General features: G+C 40.5%; 2 protein-coding genes across 3 annotated transcripts in view; both read left to right on the top strand.

The window, feature by feature from the left end:
* The window catches only part of LOC127053138 (neural cell adhesion molecule L1-like protein), a 1307741-nt gene that overhangs the window by 657415 nt on the left and 627514 nt on the right, over positions 1-22812 (top strand). The gene's annotated exons all lie outside the window — the stretch shown is intronic.
* The window catches only part of CNTN6 (contactin 6), a 222840-nt gene that overhangs the window by 36318 nt on the left and 163710 nt on the right, over positions 1-22812 (top strand). For both annotated transcript variants that reach the window (XM_050957317.1, XM_050957318.1), the window contains exon 2: positions 7458-7592. In XM_050957317.1, coding sequence (XP_050813274.1) covers positions 7538-7592 — 55 coding nt within the window. In that variant the 5' untranslated portion in view covers positions 7458-7537. The remainder of the gene's footprint in view (positions 1-7457; positions 7593-22812) is intronic.

Raw genomic sequence — 22812 nt, forward strand, 5'->3', positions numbered from 1 at the left:
AGCGCAGTAACACAACACCTCATTCACACTGACGCCTGGGCATTGAAGCCAAGGTGCAGCGAACATTATTCCTCTCGCCGAGGTGGAGTACGAGCAGCACTGTAGCCGCGGAGTCAGAGAACTCTACGTGCCTTGCAAGTGTGGATGGGGAGTGAGCTAGGGCACCCAGGGTGTCTTTATTGTGCTGTAACTCACAAGTGTAGTCAAGCCCTAAGAGTAAAATCGTGTATTTTTCATTGCCCAACAATGTTCTCCTCTGTAAAATGTCAGTTTTCCACCTGAAGTGAGTGTCTTTCACTTTAAAAAACTAATAGACAATCACAGCAGGCATGAGAAATGTTGCAAATTTCCTTGGAAATCTGTTACATCACCAGAAATGACACTGGCCCAGACTAAGACTATGTCTATACTGCGTACCTCACAATGGCTCGGCTATGCCACTGCAGCTGCGCCATTGTAAGGTAAGCAGTGTACTCGCTCTTTGTCACTGGGAGAAAGCTCTCCCGGCGACAAAATAAAACCACCCCCAACGAGGGGCGGTAGCTTCAATGACAGGATAGCAGCTCCTGCAGACAAAGTGCTGTCCTCACTGGCACTTTTCATTGCTAAAACTTTTGTCAGTCAGGGTGGGGGGGGCCTCACACCCCTCAGCGACCAAAGTTTTAACAGCGAAAGTGCCAGCATAGACCAAGCCTAAAACTAGCAAATGGTTATTCAAAAAGAAAAGTTAGTAACAAAATCAAGTTTTAGAAACCCAAACCACAAATCTACTGAGTATTGTTTTGCTATTTCATTATATACATGTCAACTCATCCTAGTCATGAAATAACTTATCTATATCTTACATGCTTCTAAATTCTTCCTGTCTAAGAGAAGAGCAATCACATTTCAAACTTTGGCCTTAAGGCACAAAAGAATTTTCCCTTTATCTACCACATCCCACTGGACACAATGTCACAGGAGTCAATACATGTGTTTACACCAGGCCTGAATTTGGCCCCAAATCATCAATATTCTAGATGCCAAGACACAAGTAATTCATGAATATATTACACTGTATCCATTCTTTCCAACAGAGCTGGGCCTGGGCAAATTATTGTCTGTGAAAAAAAATATAAAAAATAACAGTCACACAGTAATACGCTACACAATCTGACTAAGGGTGGCAGAATTGGGCCTTTGGCGATTGTCTGCATGTAATTCCTTTATACCCACTTCAGCTATCTTTTTATCCATCAGATTATATAGATCTATTCATCTCAAGCGTGCAACCATATATGCCGAGCCATAACCATATAACCCGCACATATGACTTAGTAGTAATTTCCCCCCTCCAATGTCAAAAGGAGAGGAAGAAAGTGACAACTAGAATAGAATATCTGATGAGTGAGTTCTTTTCCATTGATTTGTTTGCTCTAATGGGAAAGCAGAAAAACACTGGTACTGACTACTTTTGTAACAAACATATTTGTATACATTACATGCTGTTAATAAATGGACATGCTGTAATAACTTTTGGTTTCTGAAACGCCGACGGGCATGATTTGGGGTTATCCCCATCCTGTATCTGGCCTTGGTTACAAAAAGTTTATAGTCATTCATTTGGTGCTTAGGCATTTCAGCTGCCACCTCTGCTAAAGGTCCACTGAGCTGTGACCTCAATTCTACCATGTACTGGTCTTCGGGAATGCTGTACCCAAGACAGGCTCTTTCAAAATTTTTCAAGAAGGCCTCGGTGTCATTACCTGCCTTGTAGGTGGGAAATTTCCTGTGCTGTGGAGCAATATTTGGCGCCGGGTTGTTAGGGTTGGCTGGCACATGCAGCCCAGCTTTTGCCAACTCCAGTTCATGTTTTTTTTTGTTTTTCCTTCTTTTTATTTTCTTTTTGTTGTTTTTTCATTTCTTTTTGGTGCTTTTTCATTTTTTGGCGGTGGGCCGCCTCTTTTTCTTTTTTTTTTATTTTCATTTCTGTTTGTTTTATTTTCAGTTGTTGCCTGTGTTCAGCTTCTCTGACTTGCTCTTGGGCCTCAATTTTTGCCTTAGAAGTCATGATTCCTGTTTTTTTGTGTTGGGGTGCCCTCCGGTGTTTATCTTCTGCACTGCAGGTTCTCTGTTGCCTCCTGAAGTCTGCCTAGCAACAGTGCCTTTAGCTAATTTTCCTTTTCTCTCTCTAGCTAATGTTCAATGAAGGGAAACCAGAAAAACCACTTTATTTGCATGCCTATAAGTGCTGGTACTTGACTCCTAATGGGAGGGCTATTGCATGACAAAAGACCCTTAACATGCAAGCCACAAACTGCCAGAGAGAGCAGAAAAAAAAATTCTCTCTGGTTCCCTTAAAAAACCAACTGCTTCTCTCTGCTAAAAAGCCCTTAGCAGAGAAAAGAAAAATATAATATTTCTACTGGCTTCTGGATTCTAGTCCCACCAGCTGCACACCATGTAATAACCTTAGTCCCAGATTTGGACCTTAGCGTCCAAAATATGGGGGTTAGCATGAAAACCTCCAAGCTTAGTTACCAGCTGGGACCTGGTACCTGCTGCCACCACCCAAAAAATTAGAGTGTTTTGGGGCACTCTGGTCCCCCTGAAAAACCTTTCCTGGGGACCCCAAGACCCAAATCCCTTGAGTCTCACAACAAAGGGAAATAATCCTTTTTCCCTTCCCCCCTCCAGGTGCTCCTGGAGAGATACACAGACACAAGTTCTGTGAATCCAAACAGAGTGAATCTCCCTCTCTGTTCCCAATCCTGGAAACAAAAAGTACTTTCCTATTCCCCCAGAGGGAATGCAAAGTCAGGCTAGCAATTCAACACACAAACCTCCCCTTGATTTCTTCCTCCCACCAATTACCTGGTGAGTACAGACTCAATTTCCCTGAAGTAAAGAAAAACTCCAACAGGTTTTAAAAGAAAGCTTTATATAAAAAGAAAGAAAAATAAGTACAAATGTTCTCTCTGTATTAAGATGATACAATACAGGTCAATTGCTTAAAAGAATATTGAATAAACAGCCTTATTCAAAAAAAATACAAATCAAAGCACTCCAGCACTTATATTCATGCAAATACCAAAGAAAAGAAACCATAGAACTTACTATCTGATCTCTTTGTCCTTACACTTAGAAACAGAAGACTAGAAAGTAGAACTACTTCTCCAAAGCTCAGAGAAGGCAGGCAGCCAGAAAACAAAGACAAAAAACACTCAGTTCCCTCCACCCAAAGTTGAAAAAATCCGGTTTCCTGATTGGTCCTCTGGTCAGGTGCTTCAGGTGAAAGAGACATTAACCCTTAGCTATCTGTTTATGACACATGCAACCAGTACTTCTTTGGGGAAAATGTCTCCCCCATGATCATATTTAGCATGCCTTCTTTTTAATCTAAGTAGATTGTGTATTTAAAGTATGGCATAACAATTATAATAAGTGATAGCGTTACATCCAGAAAACAAAGAGTATGACGGCACGATTTATCTTGTTACTTTGCCTGTTTTAATGCCAGAGTGGGGTTCTAGTCTGAACCAGATTTTCTCCGACTATAAATATTTCAGGGTTTTTTCATTTATTCTTGATTTAGTTTGACAGTAAATAATCCCATGGAAACTGTTGTTGGAAAGCTGTTGTAAAAATTATTAAGTACTTGTTTACCCGTAAGGTCTTTGTTTCTGGCAGAATTTAAATAAGTAGAATAGCTGGGCTAACTAAAGAAAATAGATTTGTATTTTTTTTTTATTATCATGTGCAATAACTTGTGGGATTGAGGTTATAAATGGGAAAGCAGTTACAAATCAGAAGATTGATAAATATCTTTAGCTTATATGAATGCCATGATTACTGGATATGTATTCTTGCTATTGGCAGCAGCATGTGCATCTGTGTTACAAAAGACTCATGTTTAGATTCAGTTTAAATGGGTATTATTTCAGTTTAAATGGGTATTATTACATACCTCAGCAGAACAACCTGACTACCTGGACTAGGTTTCTTTATTCCAGAAACCACAAGCCATTTATATACTCATAGATTAATATTTAACTGTCGCTCTCTGAAAGCTAAAAATAGTAAAGCAAGGCTCAGCTGTGCATCAGACACAGCCCTGTTGTTGGGGTAATATGGAGCTGCATCACCTCAGATGAGGGTGGGGGCACCAATTTCATTTGAAGAGATACAATGCTTTTAGCTTTCTATTACATTGGCAGTTGAAGAAACCTTTAAGAAGGCATGTGTGCGACATACTCCCCCCCAGGTTGGCCACCCAACTCCTGTCTGACATGTCTGGAGGTGAAGCTGAGGTACAACTCATTTGTCACCTCTCTCCACCCTCTTCAGTGTGTTGTACATCCTCAGGGGAGATGGGAAAGAGCAGTCCCTATACTCCTGGTAAGCAGAGGGACTTCAATTCTGCTAAACCCTGAAACAGGCTATGTCCTTTATTCCCTCCCCCACCCAATGCACACCTGCACAACAGTCCAGGCCTAATCTTTAAGGTTTGGGACATACCTATACAAAATTACCATTGTAGTTTCAGATTGGGCAAGATATTCTTATCCACTTCTAAATTCTTGAAAATCCCTTGTTTTCGCATGTTCTTAACTGTCTAAAAATTCACTTTTTGAGATACATTTTAGGTGAAATCATTTGGAAGATAGGTGCTATTAGTAGGGTATGTATACTGTGAATTCTGATTTGATAGCATTTTACAACCACTTTGTGCAGGTGCAAATAACACCTAATGCAGAAACTGTGGAGAATCAGATTGTTTGTCTATTATGAGGCCACCTGCAATCCATTAAGGCCAAGTTTTTAAAGTTAGATTCCTAAGTTCATATTTAGGCACTTGAATAAGTTGGATGATTTTCAAAAGTGCCCAGCACCCAGCATCTCTCATTTTCTTAAATCTTATTTCTTACTTACATCAGTGTAAATTAACTCAGCTGAAATAAATGGATCCACACTGCTGTAAAGTGGTACAAAGGAAAGGAGAATTGGGCCCTAAATGTGGACCATAAATCTAATTTATCACTGGACAATTTTCAGCACTTAAAAGGTCCAGAATGATTTTCTATTTTGATAGACCCACTTTATTGAGTGCTTTCTGGTTTTGACTTTTTAATGAACTGATTCCCAACAGTAAATTACTAATTTGCCCTTTGGAAGTAAAGGCCATACTGATCCTTTTCTTCTTGATTTAATTCATCATACAATGACTGAGATGTCAGAGGAAATTAGAGCAAATTGTTATTTAAACCCTTGGGGAAACATGTTTAATTTCTGAAGATTGTTACAGTGTATGCTATTATATTTTTTTACCTTAATTGTGAAAGTTACGAGTCATGTTCATTCCCAGTCATTTCCCTTGATCTGCCAATGTATCTCCTCCTCCCCATGGTGAAGATGGAAGAGCCATTGCCTTTCAGCATATGTCCCCAGCTCCTAGGGCATTATGGAGGTCCTGGATTCGTTCAAGTGCAGGGAGAACTCTGGGTTTGCTCATAGCTTAGGTGAGATGCTCACAGTCCCCCAGCAAAGTCCCATATGGAATGTATAGATATTTTTCCCATAAGCCCCGTCTTTAGTTGTTAAGGGTATGTCTATACTATGTGCCGGATCAGCGGGCAGTGATCAATCCAGCAGGGGTCTAGATACAATAAATCTACCCCCTCAGCACTCTCCATCGTCTCCGGTACTCCACCAGGGTGAGAGGCACAGGTGGAGTCGACAGGAGAGTGTCAGCAGTCAACTGCGGTGAGTAGATCTAAGTACATTGATTTCAGCTACATTATTCATGTAGTTGAAGTTGCGTAACTTAGATCGACCCCCCCCACACAGTGTAGACCAGGCCTAGCAGACATTATTTCTTTGATAGCTGCATTTTCAAATATACTGATAAAAATTGAAGGGAGGTAACCAAGAAGGTCCTCATTAAAACGACAGTGGTCCTCATTAAAACTGGCCAATCACCATTGGCCAGTAAAATTAACATTAAGGTGGTATTTCCTTCCCTGGAGTGTATTTAGCATGTGGAATAATGTGGCATACTACAACATTTGTCAAGGTTTCTGGGGTTTTTTGTTTTGTTTTTTGGTGACTAATACATCTGATGTAAGGTATTTAAAGAAGATCACAAAACTGAGCTTCTATGAAATCCTATTACTGGTATGAGTAAGTGCAGAATTAAAGAGTCTAGTAATCTGTAATTTGAAAACCCACACAATATGAACACTTGTTTTCAGAATTGTTATCTGACTTATTAACTTTTATCCATCCCCCTTATAAAATAAAATGTTTTATATTAAAGAACATACAGTGGATTCTCACCCTGAAAAACTCCTAATTTCAGTGGGACATTTACTTATTGCAGTTGGACAACTGGGCCATATGCATTTGGAATATGGGCCAAATTCTGGCTTTTGTGTATATGTGCAAGACAGCAGAAGTTGTGCGGTTTGTAGTAACTCGATTTGTTTCCAGCCAATTCCAAGACAAGAACCATCTAGGAGCATTAGAAAGTAGGCAGCATTTGGGCGTGTGATTAGCCTATTTATGCACATGAACTCTCCCCCATCCAGCTAGTGGCTCTCTGAAGAGATCCACAGAGATTCTTATGACTTCTTATCTGGGGAAATTCATTCCTGTGCCAAGGGTCCATGAAAGGCCTATGCCTGATTTAAGTCCTTCTAGAGAAGTGGTTCACAAACTTTTGTACTGGTGACCCCTTTCACACAGCAAACCTCTGCGTGCAACCTCCCTTACAAATTAAAAATACTCTTTTATATATTTAACACCATTATAAATGCTGGAGGCAAAGTGAGGTTTGGGTTGGAGGTCGACAGCCTGCAAACCCCCCCCGCCCCCCCCCAATAACCTTGCCACCCTGTGAGGGGTCCCAACCCACAGTTTGAGAACCCCTGCTCTAGAGCAACATTTTGAGAGATTAATGGAACATAAGGTACTCGTAAGACTTTCATAGGCTATTTCCCCAAGGCTGATTTTCAGCTATTAAGTGGTAGAAAGAATCTGTAGGGACCTGTTGATAGAACCTACTGCTATATGAGTGAGACCATACATGCATAAACATGAGGATCATGCTTCTGTGCCTGAGGTCTGCTCTAACATATAGCAGCAGCAAATGGCCTCAAGGATGGAAACTACTGTTAAGGATTACCATGCCACTGGGGAATCCCAGCCATGACCCCTTTCCTCTGACCATGCCCTTCTTCCTACTACAGCTGGGAGGAGGCATGGCGCTACAAGAAGCCTATATTTCAGGTCTATGGCATCTGAGAATCACCTTTACACTCACTGAGCTTCCCTGCACTAGTTATGCCCCATTTACAGGTAGGCTGTCCAACAGTGCAGCTTGAAGCGGCAACATCACAAGGGAAATCCTGGCTCTGGGTATTTGATTTATATTTACATTTTAAAGATTCAACATCTCTTACCATTTTTTTTTTTTACAGAATATAAAGGCAGTTCCAGGAAGATATATTTTATTCTCTGCTGATTGGATGGGAGGGATTTTTGACCTTGGAAAGTGGAGATGATGTTGCTATGGAAACTAGTCATTCTGCTGCCACTCCTGAGCTGCAACACAGGTAAACTGTTCCATTATTACTGTTTGTGATTGATAAATATGTCAGCATCATAATTCCTTTTTTTTTTAAAAGAAAGGTAATTACTAAAACTAACAGTACTTACTCTCATGCACCAGTGAGTAAGCAGCTTTTCTTTAGGAGATCCTTTATTGTTAAGCAATACACGCTGCTGACTTTGAACAAGGGAAAAAAAAAACATGTTTGAAGTGCTACAAGAAAGCAAGATATTGGGCATCAATGTACTTCTAAGCTGTGTCATTCAAAAAGGAAAAATAGAAAGTTATATATCATGAGAAATGTGTGACTATCTTCCAATTTTCAGAGGATTGTCTGTTAACTGAAGTTTTCACTCAATGTGCATCTCCAAATGTGAAAATTAGCATGCCTATTTCTGAGGTTTATAGTCCATTAAACAAACAATTTGCATCTTCTTTTCTGCTGTTTACTTGGATTGTCTATGTTAAGCTCCCAATTCTTCTCCCAACAAAGTCAGCCTCTAAATTTGCATTGACTTATAAAGGTTTGAAAGCAATTGGTCTATTTGTCATATATTTATGATGTAATTATATTAATTATAGCAACCTCAAATGATGCTTATATTAATTATATCATGCATGAATCAGCAGCTGTATTTGACCTGAAGAATGAACAGAAGATAATGTAGAATGCAGCCTGAGGTAGCATTTTAAAATAAAATTAAAATGAAACCAGGTCATATTTGATCTAATAGACTCTAGGTATAATCTAGAATTTTAGTATTTCAGTAATATAGATCTTACCATTAAATGAATGCTTAACAGCAGCTGTGTCAATGACAAATAGCCACATATTAAGCATTGTGAAAGAGTGATATACTGGAATCCAGGTTGCCGAGGAAACAAACAATTAAAATAATTACATTCTGTTATTATCTCTGCTTTAATTCTGGACCAACTCCTCCACCTATTGCATGTCCTGCATGCTCACAGATCCACCATCCCTGCCCTTGTCCTCAGCCTACCCCCATATTCAAAACATCCTAGAATGCATGAAGACACTCAATATATATATGCTGTGTGAACACTGCCTTCCCTTTCCCTCGTGAGCTCTGGAAGCTCAGTTCCAGTCAGGGATTGGATAAGGGGGCAAAAAAATGTACTGATCTTCTTCAAAACTCCATCTACAAATCAAGCTGTGACTGTTCCCAGGCATACCCAGGGTTATGAGGCATTGTGCTACACCTGCCCTTAGCATGAAGAAGTCTTGGCTATGCCTTCCAGGGGTCAGCTCCCCAAACTCCACTAGTCACAGGCAACACAAGCATTCCACCAGAGGTGTAGCGAGCACCCTCCATATCCTCCAACCGGAGGGGGCCCCGCAAGGAAGGGGGCCCCTAAAAGTGGCAAAAAAAATGTGAGGTATAACTAGGTAAGTGACATTTATTGACGCTATTGCACAATCCATGTCGGTTTTACTGACAAAACCGTGAAGTCATTATGATACATCATAATGCTATTGGCTACATCAGTTGTCTGTCGGTCAGTTTCGAATTTTAGTTGGACCCATTCAAAGAACGTGCATTTGCGTTCATAATGGCGGTCGGCAGATAAATGTTATTAATTTAGTTGTTTAGTTTTTTATCGTTTCCAATGCAGGAGCGTGCTTTGTGATGTCTAAGAGAATGTATAACAGCGGAGCTAGTAAACAAAAGGCAGCAAAAGATGCCGAGAAGGAACTTGAGAAAATTCCAAAGTTGTCAACGTATTTTGTGCTGCAATCCAACGTACAGGTACAGGCACATGAAATGGACAGCGCTAGCAGTGACGAATCGTATTCAGAAGTATCCAGAAGTGCTTCAAGTGAGGTTGAAGGTGAAGCCAGTTGTTCTACCAAACAAACTGTGACAGATATTCCAGCTGCTGCCGGGAAAGAAGTATCTGAATCTGAACCACTGACTGATGATCCAGGAGATTGGCCGTCTATAATATCGGACAGGCAAGTGTGTGACATTGTTGCACGTGGCCCACCGCAGCAGAATGAAAGTTATGAATTTCCATTTAACGAGGAAAGACGGAGGTTCAGACGTACTGATTTCTATCGAACCATGGCAAATGGCGAGAAAATAAGACGTTCATGGTTAATGTACTCAGTTCAGAAAGATGCAATTTTTTGTTTTTCTTGTAAATTATTTGGCACTGGCGACATACCGCTACGTCGTGGAACATCTGCTTGGAAAGCACTGTCAAAAAGACTTCAGCAGCATGAAACAGGCAAAGGTCATCAAGACTGTATGGTGAAATGGTTTGACCTTCGGTCAGGCATAGTAAACCGTACATCTATTGACCAACTAGAATTGCAGGCTTTTCTGAAAGAAAGAGATTTCTGGAGAAATGTTGTCAAACGCATGGTTGATGTCGTTATTTTCTTGTCCGAAAGAAACTTGGCATTTCGAGGAAGTAATGAAAAGCTCGGCGATCCTTCGAATGGCAACTTTTTGGGACTGTTTGAATTGCTTGCAAAGTATGATACTGTCCTCAGCGAACTTTTACAGAGGATTAAGAAGGCAGAGACACATGTTCAGTACCTCAGTCCACAGATCCAAAACGAGCTGATTCAACTTGTTGCCAGTAACTTTCAAGAGGCCAACATAGCGCAGCTTAAAAAAGCAAAATATTATTCAGTTATTTTGGACTGTACTCCCGATGTGTCACATGAAGAACAGATGTCTGTGGTGTTACGCTTTCTTGAATGCAACGGTAAAGATGGTGTCAATATTCATGAAGCGTTTGTTGGTTTTCTTAATGCTCATGATACAACTGGCGAGGGCTTATTGGAAGCGTTTCTTGAAAAGGCAAACAACTTAGGGATAGACATTGCTGACATGAGAGGCCAAGCTTATGATAACGGCACAAATATGAGAGGAAAGAATAAAGGAGTTCAAGCCTGCATGCTAGAAATACATAACCGTGCCTTGTATGTACCATGTGGAGCTCACACTTGGAATCTTGTGATCTCAGACGCGGCAAAGTCATCGAAATATGCCGTTGACTTTTTCGGTCTGATTAACAGAATATACGTTATCTTTTCTTACCTTTTCTTACTCTTCACGTTGGGATATACTTCAAGAACATATGCCAATATCTGTTAAAGGGTTATCGGACACTCGTTGGGAGTCGAGAATTGATGCTGTGAAGCCATTGCGTTATCACCTTGAAGAATTGTGCAATACTTTGTCATCTTTGCGAGAATATGCACTCGAAAAGAAAGATGGCAATACAGCAACAGAAGCCGGTGCGCTTTTAGACCATGTTACTACGTGGCCTTTTGTTCTGACTGTGTACACGTGGTACGATATACTATTTCAGGTCAATAAAACCAGCAAATTAATTCAGTCACCAGATGTGTCAATTGACGTACTGCAGGCAGAAGTCGGTGCTACAATGAAGTTTTTGGAAGACTATCGAAATATAGGATATAACTCTGTGGTCACAAATGCACTTGAAATAGCAGAGCATATGGGTATTGAGCAGGCGTTTCCAGAAACCAGGGTGCGACATAAGAAGAGAATGTTTGATTACGAATGTGCTGATGATTCGAGTCGTCTTTCTGCCGAAGAAAAATTCAAATCGCAGTTCTTTCTTGTTCTCACTGATCAGGCCATATCTTCTGTTTCGTCGCGATTTGACCAACTCGTGGAGTGGTATAAGTTGTTTGGATTTCTGTACAACGCTAACAGCCTGAAGCAGTGTCACAGAGAAAATGAACTGGAGAATCACAGCAAAAATTTTGAAATAAAAATGGGAGACATTGATGCCAATAAACTCATAATGGAATTGAATTGTTTTATTTATGTCATTGAGAAAGAGAGAGGACTTGTCACGGCAAACCATTTTTTAACATACATATACAAGAACAGCCTTCAGGAGATATATCCGAATCTTTGCATTTGCATCAGAATTCTTCTGACCACACCAGTTACTGTCGCTGGTGCTGAAAGGAGCTTCAGCAGAATGAAACTGATCAAGAATATCCTGCGCTCAACCATGACAGATGACAGGCTTTCTGCACTTGCAGTTATCTCAATCGAAAACAAGATTGCCAGATCTCTGGCCTATGACGCATTGATTAACCAATTTGCGGAGAACAAGACTCGAAAGAAGCGCTTTGCGTAAATACGGAATACATGTACACTGTAGGCCTATGTATACATAATATGAACCCTGTATATTGTATAAAATAAATACCGCATTCCAGTTTCTGCATTGTAAGGGGCCCTGGGCATATGTTCGGAGTGGGCCACGTTCTTTGTTGCTACGGCCCTGCATTCCACGCTAGGCCTGCTCAATCTCTCTAGATTAGCGATAGACACACTCCAACTCCTGAGCCCACCAAATGACTCCCTGGGGTGTCCAGCCCCTGTTCTTTTAAACCCTCATTCACAGTTTCTCTGCTTCCAAAGAAGCAGGACACTCGGCTTACCAGTTTCTTCTCAGATTGCCACTCTGCTTGGCACACAGCACTTCAATATGTTTATAGTGAAAACAAGTAAAAGTCTATTAAACAAAGTATAGAGATTCAAGCGATAGGAAGTTGACGTATTGGAAAAAAATCGCTACATATAAAATAAAACCATAGCACACATTCTAGAACCTAGACTTACTTAACTAGATACTGTCATGTCTTATACAGCAATGCTCACCCAAAGTCCTTTTAACATTTTTCAGCCCGAGCTTGGTTGTGATCTTCTGTTCATGAAACAAGTCACACTGTCAGCTCGCCTCCTTACTGAAAGATTCGTGGTGTCTCTTTGCACCCCCAGACATATCAGAACAGTGCATTGTCCTTCTACGTAAGCAAGACACCCCTTGCTGATTGTGTTTCCCCTGTATACTCCTTTCTTGTAGATTTTTCAATCTCTTAATCAGCATCTGGCTCAGTATTTGAATAAGCGCACAATACACAATGACCAGACAGAGGGATAAATGTGTCTTACCCACAGCCTGAAAGAAGCCTGTCTCATACATGTCGCTTCCTAGTTACCTGCCTTAAGAACATAATTTTCAGTATAGACACATAACTCCTTAAATACTATCCATCCTCACATTTAGCAATATCATGAAAAGTGGGCTACTTCCTCTCTATGGAGGCTTCACATGCCACCTTTTAGTGATTTATTATGCTTATATCCAACCTAGGGGATCCCTGTAAAGTCCTATGCACCCTCCAGACCCTATGCCAGCTGGCATCAAGAAGTCCCTGGGTCACACAAGCCCCTCCTGCTTGAGATGCCAGTCTCACCAGATTTACAAATTTTTATTGTAGCATTGTCCCTCTTCTTCCTTGCCTTCTTTTGTCAAGAGTGAAATAGTTAACAGTGCTGACATTTAAACTATCATCATTAGGCTTCAGAATCTTCAGCTCTTTCACATCTATCAAAGCTATTGATTCAGGTTGCCTGGAGACTCTCACAGACATCAACACATCATTATACACTCAGTTCTCAATCTGCACCAGTGGATATACTCATTTTATTACTACTCCAATATGGTTATTATTCTGCATGACTGATTTATGTTCTAACTGTTCCCTTTCCTAGTCTTTATCAATATTTATTTTCAAAAGGTCTGCATGATTTTGTAATTATGTAAACTTATTTTCATATTCTTGTGCAAACATTGTCATTTAAAAGGAGCTCAATATGTCAGACATTTTTAAGCTAAGAGATCCAAAAAGTGTACTGTTACACTGGAATATTCAGTTTTGTGAAGACTATTGAAATATAGATGAAAGACTTGACAACAATAGAAAAATGATGTCCAAGAAAGATAGCATTCAAAAAAGTCTCATATAATCGTGTTATTAGTAAATCAGGTACATAATACAGTGCTCTTGGCATGATCCTGCTGCAATTTATATGAATGGCAAAATTACCATTGACCTAAAAGAGAGTAGAACCAATTTGATCAAGTATATATATGTTCATATTCTCAGCTATATAAATCAGCATAGCTTCATTGACTTCAATGGCGTTACGCAGATTTATAGAATCATAGGATCATAGAATATTAGGGTTGGAAGAGACCTCAGGAGGTCACCTAGTCCAATCCCCTGCTCAGAGCAGGACCAACACCAACAATATCATCCTACTAAATTATACCAGATGAGGATCTGGCCTGAAATCTACTTAGTGGCCATAATCAATCCCAGTGTAAAAGGACAAAGCTTCTTTGATTTCTTAAAATAATGGAATCACACTGGTGTGGAACTGGTTGGTATAAGGGGAATTAAGTATCAGAACCCATAAGTCTATAAAGAATAGCTTAATTAAATTAACTGCATGCAAGACAAATATATATATTCCTGAGAACCATAGATTTTACATGCAGCAACAAATGTTCCTTCTATCTCTCATTTTCCAAGGAGTTTTTTTATGTGGCACAACAAGGGTGTTTTTGTCATAGTCTACAGCAATAGAATAATAAGAATAATGTATGCATGCACGGTAAAGGAACAGATTGGGCTTTTCTTTTCTTCTTCTTCTTCTTCTTCTTTAATAACCCATTGTTATTTCAATGAGATAATCAGATCTCAGTGTAGCACTGGAGGCAAGGAGGATGATGAAGATAAACTCAGAGATTGTTATTTTAAATTCTGTATTTGTTATAAGGATGCCTAGTGGCTGTCTCGTCCCATTCTTGTTGAAATGCAAATGTCACTTGGTATTAATATGTTGAGGGAGAAAATCCAACTTCAGGAATAAAGACTTGGACAGAATGTTAAAAAGCTGATCATAACAGAGAAGTGGACAGTCTACCTGTGAAGGAAAAGCATTCTTTCTTCTCACCATCTCTCCGTCTTTACCCTATCTGCTCTGTCATTTCTAGCCCTTATTCTGCAAGGATAATGGCAAGTAATCTCAGAAATGAGAGGAAGGATGAGCTTGTGGTTTAGGCACTATGCCGAGGCTCAGAATCAGGTTCAGTTCCCAGCACTGCCACAGACTTCCTATGTGATCTTGGACAAGTCACTTAATTTCCTGGTGCTTCAGTTCTCCATTTATAAATAGGGACAATAATACTTCTCTGTTCCCAAGCTCAGTGTATGTGTGTGTGTGTAGTGCCTAATATGTTGGGGCCCCAATCCCAGCTGGGGCTATTGGGCACCACTGCAATACAACAATGATATTATTAATATAAAAGAAAAAAGACTGAAAGCAGCTCAGCAACTCTCCCATCCCTTTTCTCCCTCCCACATTAGGCTGAGGGCAGGGAGAATAACCCTACTCTGAGACCGGGTCTTGAGGGAGGGGACACAGAAGTCCCAGGTGTTCTTGATCTGCTTTTGGGAGAGAGTGAAGATGATGTTAGAAAGGAAGCAGAAACAGACTTGCCGGGGCTGCCTGTTTAGCAGTGAAAGGAGAGGGGAACAGTATGCTCTAGTGCGGTTTTCACCATAGCCAGTCTGCTGTTTCATTCTCCCTTGAGTTCACTGCCATTTGGGAATAAGTGTAGGGTGGGGAGGGTTACCTTTTCCCCTCTGGTTGCCACCCATAGGTGCCGATTCTGTGGGTGCTCCAGGGCTGGAACACCCACAGAAAAAGATGTAGTGGGTGCTCATCACCCACTGGCAGCCCTGAGGATCAGCTCCTCCCCCTCCCTGCAGTGCCTCCCGTCCATCATTATCAGCTGTTCAGTAGTGTGCAGGAGGCGCTGAGGGAGAAAGGGGAGGAGCAGGGGCAGGAAGAAGCAGGGAATGGGGCGGAATGGGGTCGGAAGAGGCATAGCAGGAGTAGGGGCTTGGGGAAACGGTGGAGTGGAGGCAGGGCCTGGGGAGGAGTAGGCATCAAGTACTCCCCAGGGAACTCAGAAAGTCAGCTCCTCTGTTGCCACCTATTTTTTTTTCTGGATTTAAAGATGCTGCTTTTTTGCTCTCCCCTCCCCACCAAGAACCCTTCACCCTTACCTGACCCAGGAATCTGGGACATGAGCTCTCCCCTTCCAGATTTCTTCCAGCTTCTGGTTTTCAAAGAAGAAATTGCAGTCCCTTTCTAAGATAGTTATTGCTTCTGCAGCTGGCCTGTTCCCTGCTGACAGAAAAACAGGGAAAAACAACTGAGGAAAGTTGGCAGTTTTTCAAAGGGACGCTATTAAGGGCCCAAAGGCAAGCTATTCCGATGGTTAGGTGTCATAAACAGATAGCTAAGGGTTAATGTCTCTTTCACCTGAAGCACCTGACCAGAGGACCAATCAGGAAACCGGATTTTTTCAACTTTGGGTGGAGGGAATTTTGTGTCTGAGGTCTTTGTTTTCTGTCTGCCTGCTGTCTCTGAGCTTTGGAGAAGTAGTTTTACTTTCTAATCTTCTGTTTCTAAGTGTAAGGACAAAGAGATCAGATAGTAAGTTATATGGTTTCTTTTCTTTGGTATTTGCATGAATATAAGTGCTGGAGTGCTTTGATTTGTATTCTTTTTGAATAAGGCTGTTTATTCATATTTCTTTTAAGCAATTAACCCTATATTTTGTCACCTTAATACAGAGAGACCATTTGTATGTATTTTTTCTTTCTTTTTTATATAAAGCTTTCTTTTTAAAAACCTGTTAAAGTTTTCTTTACTGGGAAATTTCAGGGAAATTGAGTCTGTACTCACCAGGGAATTGGTGGGAGGAAGAAATCAGGGGGAGATCTGTGTGTGTTGGATTTGCTAGCCTGATTTTGCATTCCCTCTGGGTGAAGAGGAAAGTGCTTTTGTTTCCAGGACTGGGAACGGAGAGGGGGAGTCACTCTGTGTAGATTCACAGAGCTTGTGTCTGTGTATCTCTCCAGGAGCACCTGGAGGGGGGAAGGGAAAAAGGATTATTTCCCTTTGTCGTGAGACTCAAGGGATTTGGGTCTTGGGGTCCCCAGGGAAGATTTCTCAGGGGGACCAGAGTGCCCCAAAACACTCTAATTTTTTGGGTGGTGGCAGCAAGTACCAGGTCCAAGCTGGTAACCAAGCTTGGAGGTTTTCATGCTAACCCCCATATTTTGGACGCTAAGGTCCAAATCTGGGACTAAAGGTATGATATTAGGAAAGATAGAAAATGTGGCAAAAGACCACCTTGGCTTAACCACGAGATCATGCATGACCTACAAAATAAAAAGGCATCATATAAAAAATGGAAACTAGGTCAGATTACAAAGGATGAATATAGGCATATAGCACAGGAATGCAGAGGCAAGATTAGAAAGGCAAAGGCACAAAGTGAGCTCAAACTAGCTATGGGAATAAAGGGAAACAAGAAGACTTTTTATCAATACATTAGAAGCAAGAGGAAGACCAAGGACAGGGTAGGCCCACTGCTCAGTGAGGAGGGGGAAACAGTAATGGGAGACTTGGAAATGGCAGAGATGCTTAATGACTTCTTTGTTTCGGTCTTCACTGAGAAGTCTGAAGGAATGTCCAATATAGTGAATGCTTACGGGAAGAGGGTAGGTTTAGAAGATAAAATAAAAAAAGAGCAAGTAAAAAATCACTTAGAAAAGTTAGATGCCTGCAAGTCACCAGGGCCTGATGAAATGTATCCTAGAATACTCAAGGAGTTAATAGAGGAGGTATCTGAGCCTCTAGCTATTATCTTTGGGAAATCATGGGAGACGGGGGAGATTCCAGAAGGCTGGAAAAGGGCAAATATAGTGCCCATCTATAAAAAGGGAAATAAAAACAACCCAGGAAACTACAGACCAGTTAGTTTAACTTCTGTGCCAGGGAAGATAATGGAGCAAGTAATTAAAGAAATCATCTGCAAACACTTGGAAGGTGGTAAGGTGATAGGGAATAGCCAGCATGGATTTGTAAAGAACAAATCGTGTCAAACTAATCTGATAGCATTCTTTGATAGGATAACGAGCCTTGTGGATAAGGGAGAAGCGGTGGATGTGATATACCTAGACTTTAGTAAGGCATTTGATACGGTCTCGCATGATATTCTTATAGATAAACTAGGCAAATACAATTTAGATGGGGCTACTATAAGGTGGGTGCATAACTGGCTGGATAACCGTACTCAGAGAGTAGTTATTAATGGCTCCCAATCCTGCTGGAAAGGTATAACAAGTGGGGTTCCGCAGGGGTCTGTTTTGGGACCGGCTCTGTTCAATATCTTCATCAATGATTCAGATGTTGGGATAGAAAGTATGCTTATTAAGTTTGCGGACGATACCAAACTGGGAGGGATTGCAACTGCTTTGGAGGACAGGGTCAAAATTCAAAATGATCTGAACAAATTGGAGAAATGGTCTGAGGTAAACCGGATGAAGTTCAATAAAGATAAATGCAAAGTGCTCCACTTAGGAAGGAACAATCAGTTTTACACATACAGAATGGGAAGAGACTGTCTAGGAAGGAGTATGGCAGAAAGAGATCTAGGGGTCATAGTGGACCACAAGCTTAATATGAGTCAACAATGTGATAATGTTGCAAAAAAAGCAAACATGATTCTGGGATGCATTAAACAGGTGTGTTGTAAACAAGACACGAGAAGTCATTCTTCCGCTTTACTCTGCACTGGTTAGGCCTCAACTGGAATATTGTGTCCAGTTCTGGGCACCGCATTTCAAGAAAGATGTGGAGAAATTGGAGAGGGTCTAGAGAAGAACAACAAGAATGATTAAAGGTCTTGAGAACATGACCTATGAAGGAAGGCTGAAGGAATTGGGTTTGTTTAGTTTGGAAAAGAGAAGACTGAGAGGGGACATGATAGCAGTTTTCAGGTATCTAAAAGGGTGTCATCAGGAGGAGGGAGAAAACTTGTTCACCTTTAGCCTCCAATGATAGAACAAGAAGCAATGGGCTTAAACTACAGCAAGGGAGATTTAGGTTGGACATTAGGAAAAAGTTCCTAACTGGCAGGGTAGTTAAACACTGGAATAGATTGCCTAGGGAAGTTGTGGAATCTCCATCTCTGGAGATATTTAAGAGTAGGTTAGATAAATGTCTATTAGGGATGGTCTAGACAGTATTTGGTCCTGCCATGAGGGCAGGGGACTGGACTCGATGACCTCTCGAGCCCTTCCAGTCCTCTAGTCTATGAGTCTATGACACATGGACAGGGCCAGCTCCAGGTTTTTTGCCACTCCAAGCAAAACAAACAAACAAACAAAAGGAGTGCCACTGCTGAAGCAAAAAACCCCCCACAAAAAACGGAGTGCCACCCCTTGAAAAGTGCCACCCCAAGCACATGCTTGGAACGCTGGTGCCTAGAGCTGGCCATGCACATGGACTCACTTTGTCAGAGTGTAAAAAGAAAGAACAAAGGAGATTGTGAGTTGGGATGCGCCTAAACATCCAAAATTAATCACACATATTATATATATTGAAGATCAAGACTAGCTAGTCCTTATTCTCACTTTTAAAAGAGTGAGTGGATCCATATTTTAAAATATACTTTGACTTATTGGACCAAATTCAATGGGAGATGTAGTTGTGTCTTCTGTGGCTGGATTTTGAAACTATTTAAGTCGGGAGAGATATTCTTTGACGTAAAATGCTGCAATATTCTTTTAGGTTATAGCATGATGAATATGGAATACATTATATCCCAGGCTCCGCTCACAGTCTTTTATAGTTTTATTTTTACCATAACAGCACCTTTAGGAATGGAACAATAGACCATATATTAAGACAACAAGTGACATCTTTGCTTTTTCTAACAATGGAGTTTGGAGATGGACCATTCCAGTCCAGAAACGTAGAGGCATATCTGAACATACAATGACACTTGGAGGGCCACTGAGGAGTCAGAGTTCTGAGTTCTGATCCTCAGGCTTCTCTCTGAAGAGATGGAGGTTCTCATAACCTGGGGAAACACTGACCATGAGATCTGTATTTCTGAAAATGAGTTCAAAGCAACAGAAAATGGGTTAGCTGGTGATGAGACATCCTTCTCAGAAGAACTAGCTGTGATATTTACAGGAGGGCCTGTCTCTCCATCTTTCGGTGTATGATGGGATTTCAGCCTATATTTTGACACCAGTTGAGGTGCCTGTAATTTAGAGGTATTTCTTAAGATGATGTAGCCTCTTTTCTCAGTGCTTGGGAATGCAACAAAGGCTGGTGTAGAGTGGGAGAGATGAGGCAATGCACCTTCCTCCTCCTCTTCAAGAATACCCAGAGGGATCTTTCCCTGCAGTGCAAAGATTGCTATTGTGGCTGGCCTTGAGGTGGGCAATACAAGAGAGGGAGAAGGTTCCCTCGCAAGTGCTAGCCACAGTCTGTCCCTCGGTGAACAGCAGCACATGCATTCAAACATAAACAAGTCTAGGTCTTTTTTCCATTGACCAGAAAAATACTGTTGTCCACAAAGCGGTAGAGCAGTGGAAGAACCAGCTGGCAGAAGAAATCCTCTCTGTGGGGCATAGCAGATAGGAGTTAAAAATAACCATTCCTTACAAATTGTACCCTTAAGGCTGTTAATGTAAATAGGTTGGTGACTGCCAGCTTTGCAGAAATCACTCAAAGGAAGTACCTATCACACAGGTTTTCCATGTAATGCTGTTACCTGGGGTTCTTTCAACCCAAAGCTCTTGGTAACTTTTACTCTGTGCGAGGTGGTGTCAGGAAATAAATTGGGGAGACACCGCCGTCCGACTGATAGATGGCTGGCACAAACAGGACAACACAAGAGTGCTTTCATTTAAAGCTAAACTTTACTTAGTCTCAAGCACTTACACACGCCTGCAACAGGTTAGTAAAACACCCCCAACTCTCAATAATTACCGAAGCTGAGTGTGGCTTTTAAGTGGCAAAGCAGCTGCCGGTGGGGAACACAAGATGTATCCAGGAGGAGATTCCAGTCCTGAAGAGTCCCCCTAACTCAAACTTTCCCCCCTTATTTTTATACACTAGTAACACAATGACATGCCCCTTAAAGAAAACTTGTTAAGCAAATAGTTCCAATGGTCAAGCAAGAGGTTTTCTTCTGATTATTGATTAACCAGGTGAGGTTTTTTCCCAGAGTTTGCAGTCTTGAGACCCTGTTAGACACATTCCTGAGGGCACATCCTGCTCTTCTAAAATGCATGTATCAACAACTTCAACACAATTCTTATCAGGAAGGACGTGGGGTCAAGCTGCCCTTTCTGTGGCACCAAAACCCCCTCCACTCCTTCCTTGGTTAAGCTAAGCCTGCTGGATGGACATTTTATGGCCTGCTGACTTGGCTGCTTTTTGCAATAAGCAATACTAGTTTCAGGCACTTTACTGGTTTACCAAAATCTCCCCGTACAATGCCTAAAGTAGTCTTACATAGAGAATGAGCCATTATTAAATACAGGAAATGTTTTGCTTTCAATAACACTCCAATGGGGTTTGCACAAAATTTGGCCCACATTCCTTACTTTTAGGAGCAATAGCTAATGCTAACACACTGTTTGTTTCCCTCTGTCTCTTTATAAGAACTGTGGTGTGTTATTATTACAGGGGCACAAAACACAGGAAATCAAGCATGTCACTGGCTTCTTTCCCCAGAGCACTTCCTAGCCCAGGCTCAGATTTTATTGTGACAAGGGACATACAAGTCGAATGATCAATAAGAATGATGTTTTATTGACAATCCATTTCAAAGAGGCTTATTGGTTTTCAAAACCACTCAGTGCTGACCTATCTCATCTTCCAGGGAATTCAATGGGAGTTTTACCATTAACTTCAACAGGAAGAGGGTTTGACTGATGCTGAACACTTTTGAAAATTCCATATATTCCATTTTGAAATAGCAGAGGTTTATTTCACATTGCTTTTTAAATTAAAAAAAAATTAAGACAACTAGGAGAATGAAATATGGTATCTTTACTTATCCCCAACACACTATAGCCCATCAAACTGACCTATTAAACACAAGGAATTAGAAGTCCTTTAAAATCATGTAACAATATTACAATCAGTATTGTGAACAATCTTTGCTCACAGTTCATTTCCAAGAAAGTCATCAACTCTATTGTGAATTCCCTATAGTGCACAAACATACGGTGCAAAAGAGGTCAGAACACAGATGCTTCTTTGAGGGTCAATTCACTTTCAGGTTTTAGGTTGCATTGATTTACCTGTCAGGAAGATTTTACATACAGTTTTTAATGTTAAATGATGTGTACTAGAATGCACAGAAGTCATTACTTGAGGTATCTGCTCATCTGGAGGTTACTATATGCGGGCAGTGTATAACTCCAAATGTATAGCCTGAAAATCCTACTACCTAGTGCTTTAAATAATTGTTATTTCATAATCTCTTCAATGAGTTACTTTGTTAGATATATTCTTTCTAGTCATTTTTTGTATGGTGTTTTTCTATTTTAAATCAAGTAATTTTACCTTTGCCTATGAGGCTTAACTCTAGAAAATAACATTCTTTCTGTACTTTAGAAATAATTTAGTATTTTCATTTTGGTATGTAGCAGATTCAAAGAAAATTCAATTGTGCTTCATTATCTCTGCCAAGAAGCTGAGAATTGTAGTTGATTAAGGATTTAAAAGATTTTTGAGCATTTTTCTGTTGCTTAAAGTGGAAAAATGAATGTTAAAAAATCAAATCTGAGAAGGTAATATGAAAACGTGTAGGTAACAAGAGTGAATAAATCAGACCCAACCACTTTTTTCAAATATAAATTTGTTCTAATTTCCTATAAGTACAGAATGATGGAAAAACTAAGAAGTCATCTGGTATCATCTAGGATTTTTCTCTGATCTAATGGACTTGATTCACTTTATTTATGTGTAAACTCCTCTAAAGATAAGGCTGCAGCCACCTCACCAGTTAGGTCTTTCAATTTTTCAGTTGACCTGGTAATATAAATAATAAACAACAACTGTGATGATAGATAGTAAGAAAAAATGAGTAAAAAAATGAGTTAATGTGCACTCTCAGGAGTTGATTTTCAAATGTATAAATCTCAGATAGTTGAAAACATTTCTTTTTCTTAAAATGTTAAAAAGTGGTTAGCTTACGTAGTAATGGAAATTGTGGACCAAATCCTCAACTGGGTGTATATTCTCATAGACAATAGAGCTACGCTCACTGACACCAGCTGTGGATATGGCCCAATATCGCTTTCCAAAACTACAAGACAATATCTACTACTTTTCAGTGTCATTAAACACACAAACAAACAAAAACCCTTCATTTTTTGCAAAAGCTTGACAATAAAATTTCCTCTATTGTTACTGATTTGCTATTTCCTTTTCTTTTAACACATATTGAGTTGTGTTTGGATT

Source organism: Gopherus flavomarginatus, chromosome 6, assembly GCF_025201925.1.
Source record: "Gopherus flavomarginatus isolate rGopFla2 chromosome 6, rGopFla2.mat.asm, whole genome shotgun sequence".
Taxonomy (NCBI): domain Eukaryota; kingdom Metazoa; phylum Chordata; order Testudines; family Testudinidae; genus Gopherus; species Gopherus flavomarginatus.